Below are 23,880 nucleotides of genomic sequence, written 5' to 3' on the forward strand. Positions count from 1 at the left end.
ATGTGTAAAAGTATTTATTTGATTAGGTGTGCTGTTAGTGCCTATTAAAGTCTGTGTTTTGTCAGTAATTACCTGGTGACCCAGCCAGTTCCCTATTCAGAGTAGCAACACTGTTGGGGGCAATCTACACTCTTCTGCATTGCTACTCAGCCTGCACATGCCTCAAATCCGAAGCTATGAATTTCCCTTTTTCCTCCACAGCTATCCCCTCCTCACAGGACACCTCTGCAAGACATGCAGGGAGGCACAAGGATGATAATTGACAGCAGAGCGTTTATCATTGCTCTAAAAATTAAAAAATGTAAATTATGTTAAAAAAAAACATATGAACATAATGCTCACTGTGTTTTGTTTTACTTTGTGTTATTTACATTTAGATCTTTTTTTTTTCTTTTTTTTTTAACAATCTTTTTTTTTTAACCAATCACATGACCACCTCCTCTCACATATTTGCATAGACAGTCATGATAAACAGTGAAATACACTGCTGTCAGTCCTGATCCTTGATCCACACCCCATGACGTGCTTTTTTATCCCTGATCAATCACATCACTGTCAGAGCTCCACTCACATATTCATATAGACTAACTGAAGAACTAAAAAGAACTGACATGACAAACTCATAAATGCTCTAAAATTGTATTTACAAACATTCTAATTTAGCAATATATGACTGATTTAAAGTGGTTCTAAAGGCAGAAGGTTTTTTTTAATCTTAACCTTCCTGGCGGTATTTCCGATTTTGGCTCGGGGTTACATTTCAGAACCATTAGTGGTAACCCTGAGCCACACTCGGGATTGCATGTCAGAATCCTGGTCCAGGTTACTTACCTTGTCCCCAGGATCCTGCAATGTCCCCCCCTGTGTCCGCGGGCTCTGTCCTCCGCCTGATGCTCTGTGTGCCAGGCTCCGTTCCCTGCGAGCGCCATGACACATGGAGGCGGGGCCCGGCAGCAAATTCAAAAAACAACACATACAGTACACTGTGATCTTACAAATGACATTACTGTATGAAATCATTTCACATCCCTTTTGTCCCCAGTGCTTTGTCCAGTGCCCTGCATGCAGTTTTATATTATATATATTGTTCTTTCTGCCTGGAAACTTGAGATTGTCCATGGCAGCCAAAAAGTGTCCCTTTATGTCAAAAGTGGTTTTAGACCAGCTAAAAAACAGTGATAGTAAATTAGAACACTTGCAGAATTAGTGAATAGTGAAATAGTGAATCGTGGGGAAATTAATTTTATTATTAATATATTATTATTCGTTATAATTATTTATAGTTATTTATTATATTATAATTTAAGATTTCATATTTCAAACTTTATCATACCTGGGATGTCTACTAGACTCTTGTTTGGACACATTTAAGTGAGTTATTAAGAATTACAGGTCTACAATATAAAACACCAAATTTCTATGCAAAACATTGTACTGCTTTGAGATTAAAAAATCTGGCATAATCATGCCGCCAGGAAGGCTACTACATTCTATGCATTAAGATAAAAATACTTCAGTCATGTTGCACGAGAGCCTCGGTTGTCCGGGACTCTCCCTCCTGATTGGCTGAGACACAGCAGTGGGCGCCATTAGCTCCCGCTGCTGTCAAAGTGAGTGAGCCAATGAGGAGAGGGGGGGGGGGGGGGCCGAGCCACAGATCTGTGTCTGAATGGACACACAGAGCCGTGACTCGGCTCAGTTGCCCCCATAGCAAGCTGCTTGCTGCAGGGGCACTCAGCAGGAGGGAGGGGCCAGGAGTGCCAGCGGGGGACCCGAGAAGAGGAAGATTTGCTCTGTTCAAAACCACTGCAAAATGCATCTAAGTATAATATGTTTGTTATTTTCTAAACAAAAAAAAAACACTTTAATTCACTTGTAATTTAAGTGATATAATACACCACACATGCATTAAAGGAGAAATAGGGCCAAAGCTCTTTTGGCTCTACTTCTGTAGGTCACAGGTGTGCACTTAGGTAGTGCACTTAGTTCTGCATTCCTGTGACCCAGTTTCAGCTGACAGCAGGCTAAAGCCCGTAATTCAGCCAGTCAAGGTTCTAGTGGGGTCCTGAGTTTAATGTCTGGATCCACACAGATGCTTAAGCGGCTGCTGTCTCACCCTTTCAGTGTGCCACTGAGAGCCTGAGCTAGCCGATTCCACCCCCAGTGTTCCAATGAGTGCTGGAGGGGCAGAAAACAGAGCCATTTAATGACAGTCACTGCTCTCTGCTCACAAACCAAAAACTGAGCGATCAGTGGTCATGGATCGCTCACTTCTCATTGTAGATGCAGCTGGGGACAGATGCTGCATCTACCTAGGTGAACAGGTATGTTTATTATTTTGAGATCCCACAGTTCTCTTTTAAATCATGTGCACACAGGTTTAATGGCACAGATATAAAACAATGACCATACTGGTCAATATGACTGAAGTTTTTTAAACCACCAATATAATTGCACATACTGACAGCAGCCAAAAAAAACAAGCAACGACAGTTGCAGAGTCTAGAGTGCCAGACAAGTTATGGCACTTTGGAGCCAGACGTCAATAAAAGCAATCACAGACACGGCAAGTCCAAGGAAATTTGGAAAAAAAAGTTAGCTGACTAAGTGGAACAATCCTTTCACCACACATTGTGACAAAAACCAAGAGCAAATACACTGTCAACATTGAATGGAGCTGATGACCAGCTAGGGAATGGGCAATTATTGGAACTTTCCATATGGTAGACAGATCATCTGCTGATGTTTGGCTAGCAATGCAGTAATACATACATTAAAACTAATACCTAAAAATATATAAAATAATTATATATACAGTATCTCACACAAATGAGTACACCCCTCACATTTTTGTAAATATTTCATCATATCTTTTCATGTGACAACTCTGAAGAAATGACACTTGGCTACAATGTAAAGTAGTGAGTGTACAGCTTGTATAACAGTGTAAATTTGCTGTCCCCTCAAAATAACTCAACACACAGCCATTAATGTCTAAACCGCTGGCAACAAAAGTGAGTACACCCCTAAGTGAAAATGTTCAATTTGGGCCCAAAGTGTCAATATTTTGTGTGGCCTCCATTATTTTCCAGCACTGCCTTAACCCCCCTTGGGCCTTTGAGTTCACCAGATCTTCACAGGTTGCCACTGGAGTCCTCTTCCACTCCTCCATGACGACATCACGGAGCTGGTGGATGTTACAGACCTTGTGCTCCTCCACCTTCCGTTTGAGGATGCCCCACAGATGCTCAATAGGGTTTAGGTCTGGAGACATGCTTGGCCAGTCCATCACCTTTATCCCCAGCTTCTTTAGCAAGGCAGTGGTCATCTTGGAGGTGTGTTTGGGGTCATTATCATGTTGGAATACTGCCCTGCGGCCCAGTTTCCGAAGAGAGGGGAGTATGCTCTGCTTCGGTATGTCACAGTACATGTTGGCATTCATGGTTCCCTCAATGAACTGTAGCTCCCCAGTGCTGGCAGCACTCATGCAGCCCCAGACCATGACACTTCCACCACCATGCTTGACTGTAGGCAAGACACACTTGTCTTTGTACTCCTCACCTGGTTGCTGCCACACACGCATGACACCATTTGAATCAAATAAGTTTATCTTGGTCTCATCAGACCACAGGACATGGTTCCAGTAATCCATGTCCTTAGTCTGCTTGTCTTCAGTAAACTGTTTGCGGACTTTCTTGTGCATAATCTTTAGAAGAGGATTGATTGCAGACCAATTTGATGCAATTTGATGCAGTGTGCGGCGTATGGTCTGAGCATTGACAGGCTGAGCCCTTCAACCTCTGCAGCAATGCTGGCAGCACTCAAACATCTATTTCCCAAAGACAACCTGTGGATATGACGTTGAGCACGTGCACTCAACTTCTTTGGTCGACCATGGCGAGGCCTGTTCTGAATGGAACCTGTCCTAATAAACTGCTGTATGGTCTTGGCCATTGTGCTGCAGCTCAGTTTCAGGGTCTTGGCAATCTTCTTATAGCTCAGGCCATCTTTATGTAGAGCAACAATTTTTTTTCAGATCCTCAGAGTTCTTTGCCATGAGGTGCCATGTTAAACTTCCAGTGACCAGTATGAGAGAGTGAGAGCGATAACACCAAATTTAACACACCTGCTCCCTATTCACACCTGAGACCTTGTAACACTAACGAGTCACATGATACCTTGGAGGGAATATGGCTAATTGGGCCCAATTTGGACATTTTCACGTAGGAGTGTATTCACTTTTGTTGTCAGCGGTTTAGACATTAATGGCTGTGTGTTGAGTTACTTTGAGGGGACAGCAAATTTACACTGTTATACAAGCTGTACACTCACTACTTTACATTGTAGCAAAGTGTCATTTCTTCAGTGTTGTCACATGAAAAGCCAGAATAAAATATTTACATAAATGTGAAGGGTGTACTCACTTGTGTGAGATACTGTATAATACCTATAAAAATATACAAATGTTAGAAGAGTTATTGGTTAAAAAAAAAATGTATGTATTAATATATCTTTGTAGTACGAAGAGTTTTTCTAACCTTCAAACATGAGTTTGTATTGAAAGGATATGTACAGTATGTCAAAATAGCTGGTAAATTCTGCCACAAACACAGCATTAATATGCTCCTGCAAAGCTTGTCACTGATATTGATCTATTGCTTAGTCAAACGCTGGTGACAACATTTTATCAGGCCACCTACTGTCTCTAAAGTCATTATCTACACACTCACAAATTAAGCTACTTGCAAATGATTATTACTATCTGACAGTATTGAAGAAAAACGTACCATCCTAAATTGTGTGCACCTCAAAATATATCAAGCAGCAAAATTATAGGAAAAAAATGTGTACGCAGAACAGCCTGTACACTTACAACTGCTTTATTACTAAAGACATGAATTATACCTGCTTTGAACAAGCCATCTGACTATGCTGGATTTAAGGTTTCATGTACATGGAACGTTGTTCAAACTCCCCTGAAAGATTTAACTTGACAGCTAGAAACCAGCATCTAAAAATGGCAGTTTAGCCGCGTTTACATGCCGCGTTTGTGTCTAGAAGTGTTTGAAAAGAATATATATATATTTTTTCAAAATAGCCAAAAATGAAAAACGCCTGTAAACAAAACGCTGCTAAACGTGAGTTGCCGCGTTTAGCCACGTTTGGCGTTTCAAAAGCACCTAAACACAACTTCTGAACGCATTTTTTTGGGTTCCAAAAATGCCTCTAAAAACACAACTGCCTAGAAACAACTATAAACAAACCAGTGTACATGTACTGATAAGATAACATTGAGGAGAGTTCAGGAGCAGTTGAAAAAAATGCCCAAGTGCTCCTAAACGTCCGTTTACCAGCAGCAGTGTACATGAGGCCTAAGCCAAAATGGCTAGTTTATGGGGTGCATTTACCAAAGGCAAATAGCCTGTGCACTCCTGCAAGGGCACTAATTTTCCTTAGTCAATTTAAATGTGGTAAAGCTTCACTTTGTAAAGAATACCCAATCAGGTCCATGAAAAACAAAAAATCAGCATTTTTGCTTGCACATGAGTAGATGATGGAAAGCAGCAGAGCTTTAGCACATTTACTAAAGCTCTGGGGAAAAGGAGTGCAAACGCACTTGCAAAGTGCACTATTTGCCTTTAGTAAATCCACTCCAATGTGTTAGTACATGTAAGCCCATTGAGCCGCTCATTCTAAATTATTACAGCAGTAAATCAGGAACAATAGTAAATTGTATTACTGAAAAAGATAAATGGCTAATAGATACTCAGGTGTCATATATAAAGCAGAGTTGATAGACAAGTCAACCAGAGGTTACCTGAATTCTACACACAGTGACCAAATTTAATAGTATCAGTACAGTTGCTTGACTAAAACTCTATAGCTAATTTGTCAACCTAACCCAAATGCCTATCATGGTGATAACATGAACAGGGAATAATCAGCGTGATTCCCAATCATCAATGTGCACCAAGCACTGTCACTGAACAGTGTGAACTCTAAAGCTGGCCATACATGGAACTAAAGATGGGCTCGAGGGATATTCACAAACCCATGTGCCAGATCCCACCAGGAAGCCGACACTGCACAGCGCTAATCACAGGCATTGGGACATTTTCCGATCTGTGCAGTTGCAGATCGGGAAATGTCTCGCTGCCTGTGATCAGCAATGTGCAGTGCCGGCTTCCTGGCGCGATCGAGCACGTGGGGTTGCGAACGCGCCCAAGATTTCTACATGGAACAAGTCTTTTTACCAAAACATAACAAAAAATGCAGCTAGTAGGATTTTTCAAAAATGCAATACCTGCTCTCTAATGCAACACACTGATGTGAAGAGTTTCATAGATTAAAATGGTAATTGGCTTTCATGTGCATTTATCGTGCTGTGATCCTACATTATGAAGCACAAAAAAGAGGATGGTGTGAACAGGCCCTACATTTCGTTTACTGCTGGCATGACTGGATCACTGCTTTAACCATAAGTCTACACAGGGCACAGTGAAATGTTAGGCGTCATTTGCTCTGTTCTAATTATTACTGTACTTGGCACCTTTTATCTTTGGTGAGATATATTTATAGTATACGCATGCTTCAAGCCTGTAAGGAAACTGATATGCATTACACATACATGTTCTATTACTGTACATTCGAAATGTATAAAAGAAATTCTTATGTTGCACAGCAGCTATAGAACAACTTACATACCTTTTGTTCAACTTTGAGAAACTGGCATAGTTCATCCACTGTTAAATGGTCTTTTTTGTCACTGTAACTTAAAAGCAAGAGGTACAGGTCTCTCCGTAAAGACATCATCTTGTAGAAGACGCAAAACTCTTCAAAGGTTAATGTACCCTGGTTTTCATCAGTGTCTGCTTCCTGTAAAACAAATGTTTCATACAATCAGTTGGATGTTCCCATATGATAATATAATATGGTCAGTAATAACTCAAATAAGACATAATCAACAACTCGACGACTTGCAGGTTAAAATTCCACTTATTGAAGCACATGTAGAGGTAAAATTCCAAAGTGTATAGAGCTGATGCATTTCAGTCCACAGGGACCTGAGTCATAGCTAATATAGTGAGTAATAATAAAAGATGAAAACATAATAAACATGATTAGCATATTCAAGTTTCTGTAAAAGAACAAAACAAATCTTTGTTCATCTTTTATAGCAGGTTGCATTAATGTAACACAATTTAATCGTAAATGGGTATCCAAAGCTCACCATACACTAGCAGAATTTTGTTTAATATGTTTCATTTTAAGAACGTGAAAATAAATTTTTAATTGTTATTGGGGTAAAATTGACATTCAGGATGGACATTTTTTTCTTGAATAAATACATTTCGAACATTCAGTTCGTTCAAAAATCAAATGTTAAACATTTTGAATTACTTTTGAATGACATTTGTCAAGTCATTGAATGTACTGAAATTTTTTTTATTACATTTTTGATTTGCTAAAAGCCAGGCATTTTAAAATTCCTATCAGGAACCAGTCGAATTTTAATCCGTCTCTGACAGGCTGGTTGTACTGAAGCCGATCCATCAATCGACTTCAATACAACCAGCCTGTTGGATTTTTTCGTAGGATAGCTGCCAGCAGTAATCCTTTAATTCTGACAGCTGGGAAATCTCCAACTGTCATATTATAATAGAGCAGCAGGAGGGATTCAGTCAGTGTTGATGGGGGAATCAAGCAATTTTCTTTCCTTCCACCTGTGGTTGAAAGGAAAAAAATTGTATAATGTATGGCTTGTTTAAGGAAATTCACAGTAAATGGCAGCTTGAAAAGTGGAATCCTGCAGGTCAGAAAATATTTAAAGGAGAAGTATGGGAATGCAAAAATAGGTAGTACATGCTACCCTCATACCTGCATTGCATTTCTTTCTTTCCCCAGTCTTTTAGTTTTTGTAGAATAGTCTTTTGAAGAGTCAAGAATCAGCCTCTTATGCCGCGTACACACGGTCGGACTTTTTGGCTACAAAAGTCCGACAGCCCGTACGACAGACTTTCGACTGACTTTTGGCGGACTTTCAACAGACTTTCTAACGACCGGACTTGCCTACACACGATCACACCAAAGTCTGACAGATTCGTACGTGATGACGTACACCGGACTAAAATAAGGAAGTTGATAGCCAGTAGCCAATAGCTGCCCCAGTGTCGGTTTTTGTCTGTCGGACTAGCATACAGACGAGCGGATTTCTGGGTCCGGCGGAGTTACGACGTAAAGATTTGAAGCATGTTCCAAATCTAAAGTCCGTCAGATTTGCGACTGGAAAAGTCAGCTGAAGGTCCGGTGAAGCCCACACATGCTCGGATTGTCCGCCAGATTTGGTCCATCGGCGTCCGTCGGACAAGTCCGGTCGAAAAGTCCGGTCGAAAAGTCCGACCGTGTGTACGCAGCATAATGGTTCTTTTTCAGTTCAAAAGTTTCCAGGGGGTGGACACAGCTCCACAATCCAGCCACTCCTTCACTCCCTCCCTCTGGAGGACATGTGGGTGTGTTTGGTGAAGAGGTGCACACCCAGGCTGCTATCTAGAACGAGCACATTCTTCACATGCCTCTGTTTCCATGGCAGCATGTCCCCAGCTAAAACCCGGAAGCAGGAGCAGTGTGATACAAGTGAAGTCCTCACCTTTCCCTGGTTGTTATCTGCAAGCTCTCCTCTGCGAGACTCCAACACCTCTCCCCTGGGCTTTGATGTTCCTTCCTGTGTCCTCCGAATTCCCTCCCCCCTCACTCATTCAAAGTCTGCATCAGCGTCTCCTTCAGCTGATGGGGGGAGAGTCACTGAAAACTTCTCATGTACAGAAATGAATACAGGTGAGCTCTCTACACATATCACTGTGTTATATCAGAAAAGGAGACAAGGTAAGGAGCATAGTGACCTGTGCTTTGTGTCTGTTCTCTGAAATGAACACAGTGCTATCTGTAGAGACCATACCTGTGTACAGTACATAGGAGAGGGAGACTGACAACTCCCCCACATCTAAAGTGATCCCGATATGTCCCCAGAGTCTCCTTTTTTGTACATACACACCATCCCTTTGCCACTGATCCCATCCCCCCACCACCACCATCCCTCTGCCATTAATCCCACCCCCCACCACCATCCTTCCTTCACTGATCCCACCCCCCAACCACCATTTCTCTGCCACTAATCCCATCCCCCCCACCACCATCCCTCTGCCACTGATCCCATCCCCCCACCACCATCCCGCTGCCACTGATCCCACCCCCCACCATCCTTCTGCCACTGACGTCATCCCTATCCCCCATCCCCTTCCCATGTACTCCTATACAGTCCCATCATCCCTGTCTCCTGTACTCCTATACAGTGCCCTCATCCCCATCCCCTGTACTCCTATACAGTCCCATCATCCCCATCCCCTGTACTTCTATACAGTCCTGTCATCCCCATCCCATGTACTCCTATACAATCCTATCATCACCATCCCCATTTCATGTACTCCTATACAGTCCCATCATCCCCATCCCATGTACTCCTATACAATCCTATCATCACCATCCCCATCCCATGTACTCCTATACAGTCCCCTCATCACCCATCCCCTGTACTCCTATACAATCCGTCATCCCCATCCCCTGTACTCCTATACAGTCCTATCATCCCCAACCCCTGTACTCCTATACAGTCCCGTCATCCCCATCCCCTGTACTCCTATACAGTCCTATCATCCCCTGTACAGTCCTGTCATCCCCATACCCTATACTCCTAGCAGTGTGAAACCAGCATATCTACATGTAAGGCTCCATGACCTCAATCACATAGAACAATCTGAATAGCCAATAAAATGATGAAATCACAATAGTAGCTCTAATTGTTTTACAGTAAGAGCCCTTTCACACTGCCAGCGCCCGGGCATCGGCGGTAAAGTGCCACTAGTTTTAGCAGCGCTTTACCGTAGTTTTTGTGGTGCTTTTCGGGTGCTAGCGGGGCGCTTTTAACCCCCGCTAGCGGCCGAATACAGGGTTAAAAGCACCACTGCCTAGGCACTTTGCGGGCACTTCGGTGGCGCTGCCCATTGATTTCAATGGGCATGGCCGCTTTAGGAGCATTTACCGCTCCTAAAGCGCTGCAAAGAAGCTGCTTGCAGGACTTTTTTTTACATCCTGCCAGCGCAGCTCCCCAGTATGAAAGGACTCGGGCTTTCACACTGGGATTGCAGATGAGGCTTTACAGGTGCTATTTTTAGCGCTAGAGTGCCTGAAAAACGCCTCTAGTGTGAAAGGGGTGGTAATGCAGGCAATGCTGACATAAGCCAGTGTTGTATTTTACTTTAAGAATTTATTATTTGCATTATAATTTTAGCAGGAAAGTAGAATATAATACACTGTACAGAGCACTATCACTGACTTCTACACTCACTAATGCCTGCTGCTTTCCTGAATGTGAACTGAGATTGTTCTGTCTACAAATGGGAGGAGGAAGGGGGAGAGCAGCTCTGTGTGTTGTATGAAGTCTCAGGAACGAGCAGAGAGCAAAATGACAGGAAAGTGGGTAGATCCAGACTCCAGAGCCAGACCATTGTTGGTATTATGCTGTATAAAGTCTGTAGTCCCTCCCACAGGTAATTAACTCTATTTTAACAGAAACGAGGCACTTCTCAGAGGGCAGGAAAGATTTGAAGATATTAGCAGCTCATAAGGATTAGGATTAAGCAAAAAAAAGAAAAGCCATACTTCTCTTTTAACGTTTTAATATTAAAGGGTTCCACATATGTAACCATGTAAAAGGGAAATACATGCAGTTTTGTTAAATGACTAAAGGAATAGAAAATGTTTGGTAATCTTAGTAAACAATTGACACCGTGTTCACTTTGAATACCCAGTCATGAACAGAGAATTAAAAAATAAGTAAGATTCCGTCTTATCCACTGAACATGTTCTACTCCTTTAGTAAATCAACTTGTGTTTCTTGCAATGTTAAAGGATAACTATAGTGAAGGTACAAATATTTCTTACAATTTTGCTTCTCGTTTAAAACCAGAATACAGTATTTCATTCTCCAGGATTGTTCCTGAGCCTTTCCCATACTCTGGAATTCCTTACTCCAATCTTTGTAGCTATGCTATATAACCCAAAGTATTAGGGCGCTTGCCTCTACACGCACATGAACTTTAATGGCATTCCAGTTTTAGTCCGTAGAGTTCAATATTGAATTGGCCCACCCTTTGCAGCTATAACAGCTTCAACTCTTCTGGGAAGGCTGTCCACAAAGTTTGGAGTGTGTCTATGGGATGGTTTGATCATTCTTCCAAAGCACATTTGTGAGGTCAGGCACTGATGTGGACGATAAGGCCTGGCTCGCAGTCTCCGCTTTATTTCATCCCAAAGGAGTTCTATCAGGTTGAGGTCAGGACTCTGTGCAGGCCAGTCAAGTTCCTCCACCCCAAACTCACTCATCCATGTCTTTATGGACCTTGCTTTGTGCACTGGTCCAAATAATTTGGTGGAGGGGGGATTATGGTGTAGGGTTGTTTTTCAGGGGTTGGGCTTGGCCCCTTAGTTTCAGTAAAGAGAAAACTTAAGGCATAAGGCATACCAAGACATTTTGGACAATGTCATGCTCCCAACTTTGTGGGAACAGTTTGGGGATGGCCCCTTCCTGTTACAAAATGATTGCGCACCAGTGCACAAACAAGGTCCATAAGGACATGGGTGAGTGAGTTTGGGGTGGATGAACTTGATTGGCCTGCACAGAGTCCTGACCTCAACCTGATAGAACACTTTTGGAAGTAATTAGAGCGGAGACTGCGACCTAGGCTTTCTCGTCCACGTCAGTGCCTGACCTTACAAATGTCCCTCTGGAAGAATGGTCAAACATTCACATAGACACACTCATAAAGCTTGTGCACAGCCTTCCCAGAGTTGAAGCTGTTATAGCTTCAAAGGGTGGGCCATCTCAATATTAAACCCTACGGACTAAGACTGGGATGCCATTAAAGTTCATGTGCGTATAAAGGCAGACATCCCAATACTTTTGGGTAATGTAGTGTATTTCCAATTCTGTCTGCCTTTAAACAATCCCTGTAAACTCATCTATTCAAGGTAACCTGTCCAACCTCCAACAAATACATTTTTTATTTACCTTCTCCATCAGCTCATCCCTCACAGTTATTAGCTTTTGTATTATCTGACCCTCCCTTTTAGATTTTAAGCTCTAATGAGTAGGGCCATCTGACGCCTTTTGCACTGAATTGTACTGTAATTGTAGTTTTTCCCTTTATTTCATAAAACAGTGCACCAATTGCTGGTGCTGCATAAATCCCGCTGAATAATAATAATAATAATAATGGACAATTATCTCTCCTCTTGGTTGGCACTACTCACAGAAATATACATGGGTCATTTTTAACCTAGACAGTCTGGCTTTTAAAGCTGCATGCTGGATGCTTGTGAAGAATGGAAGAACAATGCATGTCAAAATTTATGCTGAGGCTGAGATAATGTCAGATTTTTCAGCTGAACAAGGGAAATAATGTCTAATATTTAATTAAGAAAATTACAGTCTTAAAACATTCCCATAACATGTTTGGCCTTGCCCAAATAATGGGTTGTCAGTGCAGAAAAGAGAAACATTTCCAGAAACAAAACTTACAGCAACTAATATTAAGGACTGTCCCTGGAAACTGAGGACACTCAATTTGAGCTAAATAAAACCCGCTGATGGAAAAGTCAAGAGAGTGGTGATCTTTCTAATGGCATATGATTTTGAGATTTTAACCTGTTGGTTGCATTAGAGACTTTTTAACCCAGCAAATGTAGGTATGTTTATCGTATGTATCGTTATGTGCATCTTTAAACATTAGGGGAGAAATTAAGAGAGTGTCAGAAACTAAAGCCCTCCTCTTATGTACAAGCCATTAGATTTTCTCTAAATTACATATGTTGAATCAGTAAAATATACCAATAACTGAGCTGTGCCAAGGTCATCTGGCACCCAAAGATGTCAAAGTAGGACCCCCTGGCCGAAGACTGCATTCTCGCAACCAAAATGTGTCCATTTGGGAAGTAAGACAGCCTATAACTTATCAAGACTGCAGATTTTACTATGCAATATCTCCTCTTTATCAAGGCATCAACGACATTTTTGCGAACGAAAAAAGGAAACCATATTTACACACGAATGGTAAAAAAAATTGTAAAAAAATCAAAAAACATTAAAATGGCAGCAGGTGCTGCCAAAATGGAATGGACCAAAAATGTAATGTAATATTATTGTTACATTGTATTCGTGAATGAAGTCTGCAACCACTGCTTGCAGGCTTCATTTACATGTCATCCGCGGAGCGCCATGCTTGGACACACGAACCGACTGCGGTCTATAGGCTGCTACCTTGTCTTCATTCCAACAGCCTCCTTACTGGAACTTGGGTGTGATATTCCATCACAGCCCAGAGCCCCTGACACTGGTATCGCACGCTTTTTATTATCTTTTTAAAAATTTGATCAATAATTGAACAAAAATGTATGTTTTATCTGCATCTACTGGGCTGGCTTTTTACAACCAGCATTATATCTAGTTAACCCCATGAAGAATATCACATTATAAACATTTGCACCAAGGACCCTGAGCGCTGTTTCACCCTGTCTATTGTTATTTTTCCTTATCACCATTCCAAGTGTATGTTTTACAGCAGCGGTGTCTTTATCCAGATGTCCTGATGGTATCTTGGCTACAGCGCTTGGAGTACACATGTGTGCGTTTGCCACTATCAGTACTCATACTACACAGAGCTGGACCCAGTGTAATCTACAGGTCCATATCCCCAGTAGGGATGAGCCGAACACCCCCTGGTTCGGTTCGCAGCAGAACATGCGAACAGGCAAAAAATTTGTTCGAACACCATTAAAGTCTATGGGACACGAACGTGAAAGTGTTAATTTTAAGGGTTAATATGCAAGTTATTGTCATAAAAAGTGTTTGGGGTCCCGGGTCCTGTCCCAGGGGACATGTATCAATGCAAAAAAAAGTTTTAAAAATAGACGTTTTTTCGGGAGCAGTGATTTTATAAATGTTTAAAGTGAAACAATAAAAGTGAAATATTCCTTTAAATTTCGTACCTGGGGGGTGTCTATAGTATGCCTGTAAAGTGGCGCATTTTTCCCGTGTTTAGAACAGTCCCTGCACAAAATGACATTTCTAAAGGAAAAAAAGTAATTGAAAAGTACTCGCGGCTATAATGAATTGTCTATGGGAGAAATCTACAGTGCTAATTTTAAAGGCTCATATGCATGGTATTGTCATAAAAAGTGTTTGGGGACCTGGGTCCTGCCCCAGGGGACATGTATCAATGCAAAAAAAAAAGTTTTAAAAATGGCCATTTTTTCGGGAGCGTTGATTTTAATGATGCTTAAAGTGAAACAATAAAAGTGAAATGTTCCTTTAAATTTCGTACCTGGGGGGTGTCTATAGTATGCCTAGTAACCAAAATGTAAAAAAAAAATTGCGTGGGGGTCCCCCCAAATTCCATACCAGGCCCTTCAGGTCTGGTATGGATATTAAGGGGAACCCTGCACCAATTTTTTTTTTAAAAAATGGTGTGGGGTCCCCCCAAAAATCCATACCAGACCCTTATCTGAGCACGCAACCTAGCAGGTCTCAGGGAAAGAGGGGGGGAGGAGAGAGCGCCCCCCCCTCCTGAACTGTACCAGGCCACATGCCCTCAACATGGGGAGGGTGCTTTGGGGTAGCCATACAAGACACACAGAGGTGGCCCTGTCCCCTCTGATGCCACAGGGAAGCCATTGGGAAGTCCCCATTCGTCAGAGGGGGGCGGGGTCACCCGGGTACATCACCACGTGGCCCCGCCCTCACTTTTAAAAGAACTGTCATCCGCGCTGAAGCGTCATAAGGCGGGTGCCTCCCATGGAGGCGGATCTTTTTTTTTTTCGGTCCGTCGGCGGAGCCATAGAAGAGGATGAATGGACTTCGTGGGACATTTTTATTTATTTTTTTAATAAAGGACTTGTCAAAGTGTGTGTCTTGTTTTTTTTTAACATTTTTACACTTTTTTTGTGAAATGGTATGGGTACAATATACCCGTTACCATTTCAAACGGGGGGGTTGGGATCTGGGGGTCCCCCACAACCACCGGGCAAGGGTTGTGGGGATGAGGGTGCTACCCCAAAGCACCCTCCCCATGTTGAGGGCACGTGGCCTGATATGGTTCAGGAGGGGGGCGCTCTCTCGTCCCCCCTCTTTTCCTGTGGCCTGCCAGGTTGCGTGCTCAGATAAGGGTCTGGTATGGATTCTTGGTGGGACCCCCACGCCATTTTTTTTTTTTACATTTTGGTTCGGGGTTTCCCTTAATATTCACACCAGACCCAAAGGGCCTGGTAATGGACTGGGGGGATCCTATGCAACTGTGATGCAATGTGTTACACAATATATTACTTATTAACCCAAAATGAGTCTTTTCTGTTGGTGGCTGGACTAGAGTCAGGAAATATGGAAACCCTACAGATTTCACAACCCTGTTTTGATTGTGACTCAATCAATATTATATCCTATGCGTTTGGGATAATTCTTTAGGGCACCCATTAAAGGCTGACATAACGTAATATTACTTCAGAATATGGCAAAGCTGGTTATGGAAGAAGTTACTGAATACAAAATGTATCAGCCATGTGCATCCTACTGAAATGTAAGACTGATTGATTCCACATCTCATTTTCTCCTCTGTTACCTGCCAATCAATTTATATTCCCTGCTAATATTGTGATATAAATTCTCACTTCAAATGGCCACTGTAATAAAATACATAAAGATTAAAAACTAACTTCTATAAAGTAAACTCCTGCCATTCATTACACTCTTCTAGACTGTATAGTATTTTTGGGGCCCTGAAACAATCAATTCAGCTTCACATAACCGTTGATGCTCGTAACGATTATAATTCAGAGAATAGCAGCTAACAACTGAGGTTTGTTTTTATAAGTGACATGCTTCACTCGGTAATGGCCATACATATCTATATGGGTTTCAGTAATTATGTTTAACAGATTATTTTCCTTCCTTCAATAAGTATAAGGAGAAATTCTAAAGAGCATTCTCATTCTGTGTTTTTAAATGATGGGTTTGCTACATTCTAATAATTCAACAAAAACACTAAAAATGAGGTTTAATTATCAGCTGAAAATGCAAACCTTTGTTCTGCTTCATTAATTAAGTTGTTTAAGCTGCTGCTCTTAATGAATTCCCTAATGGTCATTTTCTGGTCTATTAATGATTTAACAGATACAGCTATTAGGGCTATTTCTAAAAACAGATGAAAAAGTAATTAAGGAACCAGACACATTTGGTCACTGTTCATATTATTTTGTGATATCGAAAACCAAATTAAAGCCCAACTCCAGCCAAAACAAAACCCCTTTTAGGTTTTTAATGTTGCCTGTGTCCCCAGTGTGGACACACACTACAACAAAAGTCATTTTTCTATATGGAAGACTAAAAAAAACTGTTGGGTTATATATAACTGTCTGTGTCATCCTATTGTGGTGACAACAGCAACACTAATTTCTTGTCCTGCTATCACAGGGACAAAAAGTGAAGTGAAAGCTCCCTATTAGGGACATGGACAACATTAAAAGTGAAGTGTGGGTTAAATTTGTATTTTTTTGGCTTAACTTTAACCCTTGTAAGCTGCTAAATGTTTTCAGCCCTCAGGAGAGTGCACCCTTTCTGTTATAATCAAAACAATTACCTGAGAAGGGGGCTATCCATCCTTGAGTGACATCCTGACAATAATGGTGGAATCCCCCTCCATTCCTTCTACTGAACTTGACTGATGGGTAATCGAGATACCAGCACAGCAGCAGCTGCTCTCCCTCTCCTCTCCAGGCTGTTTCCCTCACTGTTTTTCCTTGTGAGTGATTGAGCACCCAGACAAGCCAGCAGCAATAGCAGCCACTCTTCAGTGATTGTAAGGCGAGAAAAGTCAATAAAAGTTCTGTTTTCTGTGCATAGCCAAACGAGAAAGGGATGGTGGATCGCTCAAGTTGTAACCGCACGCTATGAACGATCAAACCTAGTCCAGATAATGTAATGCGGGCACAGCAAAAATGGAGTAACAGAAGAAAAGCTTTGCTATGGCACTGGCATTCTCTACCATTGGCATTTTATGACACTATGGCAGATTTGTTGTGGTATTAAGCTAGAGAGTGTGGGCAAACAGCGGATTGGTCAGTTAGGATACATCTCAAGATTTAGTTGCATCTGCTACCACTATTCTCCTGATAGTGTTAGGGCTTGTTCACATGTGTGCAGTTTATGAAGAATCGAACAATGCTCATTAATATGCCTATAGCATTTATAACGTGTTTTTGACATGTTTTTGTTGTGATTTTGAAGCTTTAAAAAAAGTTTCAAGAATGCTTGATACATGCCCATGGAACCCTTGTTTTTCTAGGGGAAGTTCTTAAAGGGGAAGTGATGTAGGAAAAATGATTTGCTTTGAGGCACGGCTAGGTTTTGGTGTCACATTTTTGTGAATTTTCTGTAAGGTCCAAACATATACTTTGATCTCTTTGACACTTGGCTTGGTCCAACTCAACTTTGCTGACACAAAACGCTTTGCCACTGACAATAATGCTCAATGTCTCTGTTCCTGCCTGGCACTGCCAGTATTGCTGACTGGCTTGATGCTTTTGGCTGCACACAGAAGCAAATGGTGTTACTAAACGGCTGCTCTGTACAAACAGGAAGTACCTGGAACTGCTCTGTCCTAGTTCTCTATTATTTTTATTACAGTGCATTCTGGGATACTGGAGCCTCCACTGTCTCTCCTCCATCACCCAGCTTACACTTTATAAATGCTTAAATAACAAACCATAAATGCTATAGGTGCTGTTAAGGTGCAGTTACAGAGCATTACCAATCAAGGAGGCTGACAAGCATTGATGCCTCATGAAAGCGACATGCTGCTAATTTTTAACACAACACAACACTATGGGGTTGATTTACTAAAGGCAAATCCACTTTGCACTACAAGTGCACTGAAAGTGCACTTGGAAGTGCACTTGGAAGTGCAGTCGATGTAGATCGCTATAGATCTGAGGGGAAGCTATGAAATGAGGTGAAGCTCTGCTGATTTTATCATCCAATCATGTGCAAGCTAAAATGCTGTTTTTTATCTCCCTTGCATGTCCCCCTCAGATCTACAGCGACTTTACTTCCTAGTGCACTTGTAGTGCAAAGTGGATTTGCCTTTAGTAAATGACTCCCTATGTCTCCTGTGTGTACTGCACTGTGTGGTGCCCATTATAATATTCATCAAAGGTATGGAAGAGCTGTGATGAGGCTTTAAAATGCTGAATAAATGCCTTTTAAACAAACACATTGGGGGAGATTTATTAAAACTGATGCACACAGAATCTGGTGTAGCTGTGCATGGTAACCAATCAGATTCTAGGTTTTATTGCCAAAGCTTAATAGAATAAGCTAAAGGTAGAAGCTGATATGGAAGATATCTCTGGATGTTTTCATACATTTCAAGTAGAATAACAATATGCAAAAGGGTCTAAGGAGCAATGGGGATATATTAACATCTGTAGTTACAGGTTCAAATGTTGTGCCAGCTTTTATGGGTGTTTTTTAAGCAAAAATTTGCTGCCTCAACCTCCTCAACATCTCAAAAATATGCCCCTTCTTCACCAAAGTCACCAAAAAACTTCTAACTCACTCCTTGGTTATCTCTTGCCTCGACTAATGCAATTCTCTTCCTCATTGGCTTAAGTCCATCCTAGCAGCTGTTCAGTATCTGCTACCCCTCTCTCCAGATCCCTTCATTGACTTCCGCTCACCCAACAAATTACATTCAAAATAGTAACAACCTTCAAAACCATCCAGTTTGCCCAATGCTCAGCGGAACAAGTCTATGTATATAGTGGATCAAAAGATATTTATCTCAAGCACTATTTTACCACACAAAGATATGGGGGCCAACACCTGTTGGCTTTCTGTGTTGCTCATGGTGGAAGGAACTGCTTTAAACCACATTGAGTCTTCTGGGCACTTTTGAGGTGTTTTGGACACATCCCAGTGGACTCCATTTTTGGACTTTTAATATTTATCATGTTATTGTTTATTTAAAGTGCTGCACTTTTTCTCTATATTCAAAAAGACAGATTTAGGGATCTAGGGGGTGGCTTGGCAAAACCTTACAGCACTGTGTTGAAGTCAGAACATTAATTTAATTTACCCTAATCTGAGTTCTGTTTAATCTCCTGCAAAAAAAAGTACACGTATGTAGCTCCATAGATGGTCAGTGGGACTGTACTTCCTGGAGCATGTTCTTGTGTAGTTTGGTCTCTTTTTGCTTGTGAAAAATGTCTTAAAAATGTTTTTTGTTTTGTTTTTACATCAAGCTGTCTGTCTCCCAGAGGTAGCAAGGACTGTGTTACAGAATCCCAAAGAGACGAGTTCCAGGATCATGAGATTACAGCAAAATGGAGTGGCTTACCAATGACAGCGCAGTATAGTGCAGTCATGGCTAGGTGAAAAACTACTCACTCAAACCATCATTTTCCATTTAGACTTAAAGTGGATGTAAACCCTCTTCTATACCCAGTGAAGTGAACAGCCTCAGATGATACACAGGGATGAAACAAATGTCCCTACATAAGTTTTACATGTATATATGCTGTCTTTAGCATTCAAACATTGTAGTAGAATTTCTACTTCCTCATTCAGAAATAGGAGTGGATTCTTGGCATACACTGTGTGACAGCTGATTGGAGGAAATGCACACACCCCAACTCCACATAGGCAGAGGAACGAAGATACTTTCAGAGCTGTGCTGTGACAAGACAAGCTCCCTGCTAATCTATTTATAGCACCCACCCCGACACAAATCTCAGGCTGCTTTTGTCTCCCATCTCTGAGAACTTTTCAGAAGTTATCATGCTGATTACAGAGGAACGAAACAGCAGAAAGACATGGGACTCATTGGTTTGGAGAGAGATAAGTAAACACTACATATATGTGCCTGGGTCAAATTTCACGAATCGGGTTTACATCCACTTTACATGTATTTTCTAGGAGTTGAACAAAGTTTTATTCTCTTTCAAAGACCAAATAAACTAAAGTATATGTAGCTGTATATCGAATGATGAAAATAAATACGGCAGATCTCTAAATTCTGCCAAAAGGCAACTTTCAGACATACATTTACAAAAACTGACAGTAGTTAGCTTGCATGGGGCAGCTGGAATATTAGGATTATTGATGCATTAAGAATGCTAAATGCACCATATTTAGAACAGTATAAAATGGGAACATCAGCAGTTCTGTGAAGAACACAACAATCTTGTGTGCCAATAAAACATGTCTTATGAGCGGTTTTAGACTGTCCTTAGAGACGCAGTCATAGTACTTATGTCATCAATGTCTCTGCTTCAAGCATCTGCCTAAGAGGATTTGCTCAGGATTTACCCAACATTCGACAGAGGTTTTCTAATATATGCCGCTTCTTGTTATATAGGTCTTGAAGGCAGGGCAGTGCTAAGATTGGCTTCCTGAAATGTTTTTTTATTGAAACAATAATTTCCTCGTTGGGACCTGCATGTAGTTCACCAGGTGACATTTAGTTACATTTAAGTCTCTTACACATGAATCTGTATGTATCTGCTGTGTCAGATATTACACAGCTATTCCTCCACTGCTCAATTTAACATAAAGCAGAGTTCACTAAAGTATATGTACAGCCCAAAAAAAATTTTTTAGCTTTGGATAGAAGGCTTTCAGCCTACCTTATTGCCAAGAGAGAAGGTAAAACAGCAACCTTATCCTTCCCAGATGAACTGCCTGACTTCTATGTGAAAATAGGAATACAAGTACCAAGCACCAGGCTGGTCAGATACTATCCCACACTTTCACCAACTATGAGAATTGCACTGGCAAAAAAATTAAGGAGAAATATGCAACCCAAATCGGAGGAGACCCCCTCCCCACTCCTGAAGAATCCCCTCTATGCCCCCGAGCCCTAGGAGGAGAACTGTCTTCATTTTCTTTCTTATTTATCTTGAGCCATTCGTTCTTTGACCCCATCTTTCTGATATGGATAAAGCTGAACTCCAGGACACTTTTTTTTTTTAAACACCACATTATAAATGTTACCTCTGAAGACCCTTTCACACAGGTGGACCATTCAAGTCTGCCTGTCAGTTTTTCAGGCAGACCTGATCGGACCTTCCAGTCTCCTATATGGAGCTGCAGGTGTCGATGGACATGTGTCCGTTGACATCTGCCAACATCTGATTTGATCAAAAACAGGCAGATAGGGATTTGGTTCGCATTCATCTGCTTATCTGATCGGATGGCATTCGGGTGTAAACAGACAGGCGGGTCGTTGACATCCGATTGCCCATAGAGGAGAGCAGACAGTGTCTGTGTCTGCTCTGCATAAACAGAGCGGACACGGATCAGCTATTCCCCAAACAACGAACAGATTCCCTACTGAGCAGGTTGATTCAGTAGCATTAGGCCCACCCCGTGTGGAAGAGGCTTAATAAAGACTATCCTAGGTCTGGGTTGCTGCTGGTTACTGCAAAAATCATAGCTGCTCGAATGACTGATTCTACACACAGCCATATTTCTGGTGCTTCAGGGATATAGAGCTGCGGCTGTGACAGTGAAGAGATCCTGTTGTTCAATCTTGCTTTAATCTCTTCTCCTCCTGACACAAAAAGCCGTGTATTCATTTCACAGAATACAAGGCATTCTGTAAATGGATAAGGGGAAAGGAGAGACGAATGAAAGACAGGATCCTTTCTTATCCAGTCACAGAATGCCAAGGCTTTTTGTGAATGGATGAGGGTAGAGGAAAATGAATGGGCGCAGAGCAGTAAAGCAAATCAGGATACATCTTAGTTAACTGAGCTTATAATTGAAATTCACCCTGCAAGCTTTTTTTTGCAGAAGGGTTACAAAGTTTTACAAGGCACATATTGTGGGGTGGGTTACTAAACCTGGAGAACACAGAATCTGGTGCAGCTGTGAATAGTATCCAAGTCAGCTTGTTCGCTTAAGCTTTGACAAGTCTAAATGCTCTGTTTTAGTAAATTGCTCCCCCCTTCCACAGTCTTGTTTGCAAAGACAAGTACTCACTGACATAATTTTGGTTAGTATTGCAACAAAATTTCAGTATAAGCACTCATAGCCATAGGTACCTTCTGTAGGACTGTGCATTTAAATTATCCATGGAAAAGTAAACATTAAAGCAACCCATACATTGATCTTTTTTTTTTTTCATTCAACCATTAGCCCCTCCCACTGTGGTATCGTATTCTGACAGAATACACAAATCAATTAATAGATTGACTTGTGTACAACGAGCCTGCCCATACATGGATTGAAATTCGTCTGGTCCCTGCTGAAGCTCCTGGCTGGCTTAAAGTAGAACTATAGGCAAAACTTTTTTTTCACTTTGGATAGAGTAAGGGAAGGCTATAACCCCTGTCAGATTTTTTTTCACCATCTGTGTCCAATTGCGGATATTTCCTCTCACTTCCTGCTCCATAGAAAACAGGAAGTGAGAGGAAATCCCTGTAAATTAAGGGAATCCCTTGGGGACCCAGAACTAGTGTCCCCATTGGAAGATTTCCCCTCTATTACTTTTCTGGGGACAACCCAAAATGTGGGATTTACTTTTATTTTCACTTTCAATGATAATGGTAAACAGGGCAGACATAGAGCGTGAATCACCCTAATGGGGACACAAACATAAATAAAAACTGACAGGTGTTCTAATCCCTCTCCTCTCTCTCTCCAAAACAAAAAAAAAGTTTTGCCTTCATTTATACTTTAAAGCGGAGTTCCACCCAAAAATGGAACTTCCACTTTAAGGGAAGGTGACCCCCTGACATGCCACATTTGGCGGATACCCTCTTTTTAGAGGGTCCCAGCTCCCACTTCCTCCCGGAAGGGAGGAAGGGAGATCACCTCTCCCCCCTCCTTCTCGGCAATCATCTGAGGCACTTCACAGATCCCAGATGTTTGTCCGGCCAGTCATGGCGCACTGCGCGGCTTGTGCAGCCCGGCTGTGAAGCATCGCTGGACCCTGGGACAGGTAAGTGTCCGATTATTAAAAGTCAGCAGCTGCAGTATTTGTAGCTGCTGACATTTAATTTTTTTTTAAGCAGAACTCCGCTTTAAGTAGATCAATACAGACAAAAGTACTATACAACATTTGTTCATGTTAGTGGAGAGTGTAGACGTTGTATCTTAGACAATTCTGCAAGCTTTTTTTAATAAACGAAGGATTCAGTTCCCAGTTTGACAGCATAACCTATGAATTGCCTTTGATTTACTACAGGCAGAGTAAAGTAATTTTTCACACATTATATGTAGCACATTGACACTTTGATAATTTGTTATCTGGATTTAAAGCCAGAGTGACATATATCCATGTCCGCTTTTTACTTTTTTTAATGCATTTTAACAAGTGACCAATGATTGGGGGAATGGCTTGGATGAATCGAGCTGAGGCTTCTTTTACCTGCTAACCACTTGGGCTGAGCGAGGTGTGCGGTGGCCGGGCTATCTCTTCCCATTTCTATAGCGTTCTTTACCATCGTTGTAGTGCATTCACACACATTTTTATATATTCCACTGGGCATCAATAAAAAAATGCAAGGAAAAACAGACATGCCTCATTTTTCAAACCACTATTTTTTTTTCTGCCTTATAACGCCCCTGCCTCATACACATAGAACACATAGGTTAACATGCAGGGGCATTTATAATAAAACGCCAGACGCCCCTATGAGGCTGCTGTTACCTGCTAATCACTTGGGCTGGGTGAGGTGTGCGGTGGCCGGGCTATCTCTTTCTATTTCTATAGC

At 41.6% G+C, this 23,880-nt stretch overlaps 1 protein-coding gene across 6 annotated transcripts in view; it reads right to left on the minus strand.

Moving 5' to 3' along the window:
- The window catches only part of PLCH1 (phospholipase C eta 1), a 392,590-nt gene that overhangs the window by 127,007 nt on the left and 241,703 nt on the right, over positions 1–23,880 (minus strand). For all 6 annotated transcript variants that reach the window (XM_073626065.1, XM_073626066.1, XM_073626069.1 and 3 more), the window contains one exon: positions 6,706–6,876. In XM_073626065.1, the coding sequence (XP_073482166.1) occupies positions 6,706–6,876 (171 nt within the window). The remainder of the gene's footprint in view (positions 1–6,705; positions 6,877–23,880) is intronic.

Source organism: Aquarana catesbeiana, linkage group LG04 (assembly GCF_042186555.1).
Source record: "Aquarana catesbeiana isolate 2022-GZ linkage group LG04, ASM4218655v1, whole genome shotgun sequence".
Classification (NCBI taxonomy): domain Eukaryota; kingdom Metazoa; phylum Chordata; class Amphibia; order Anura; family Ranidae; genus Aquarana; species Aquarana catesbeiana.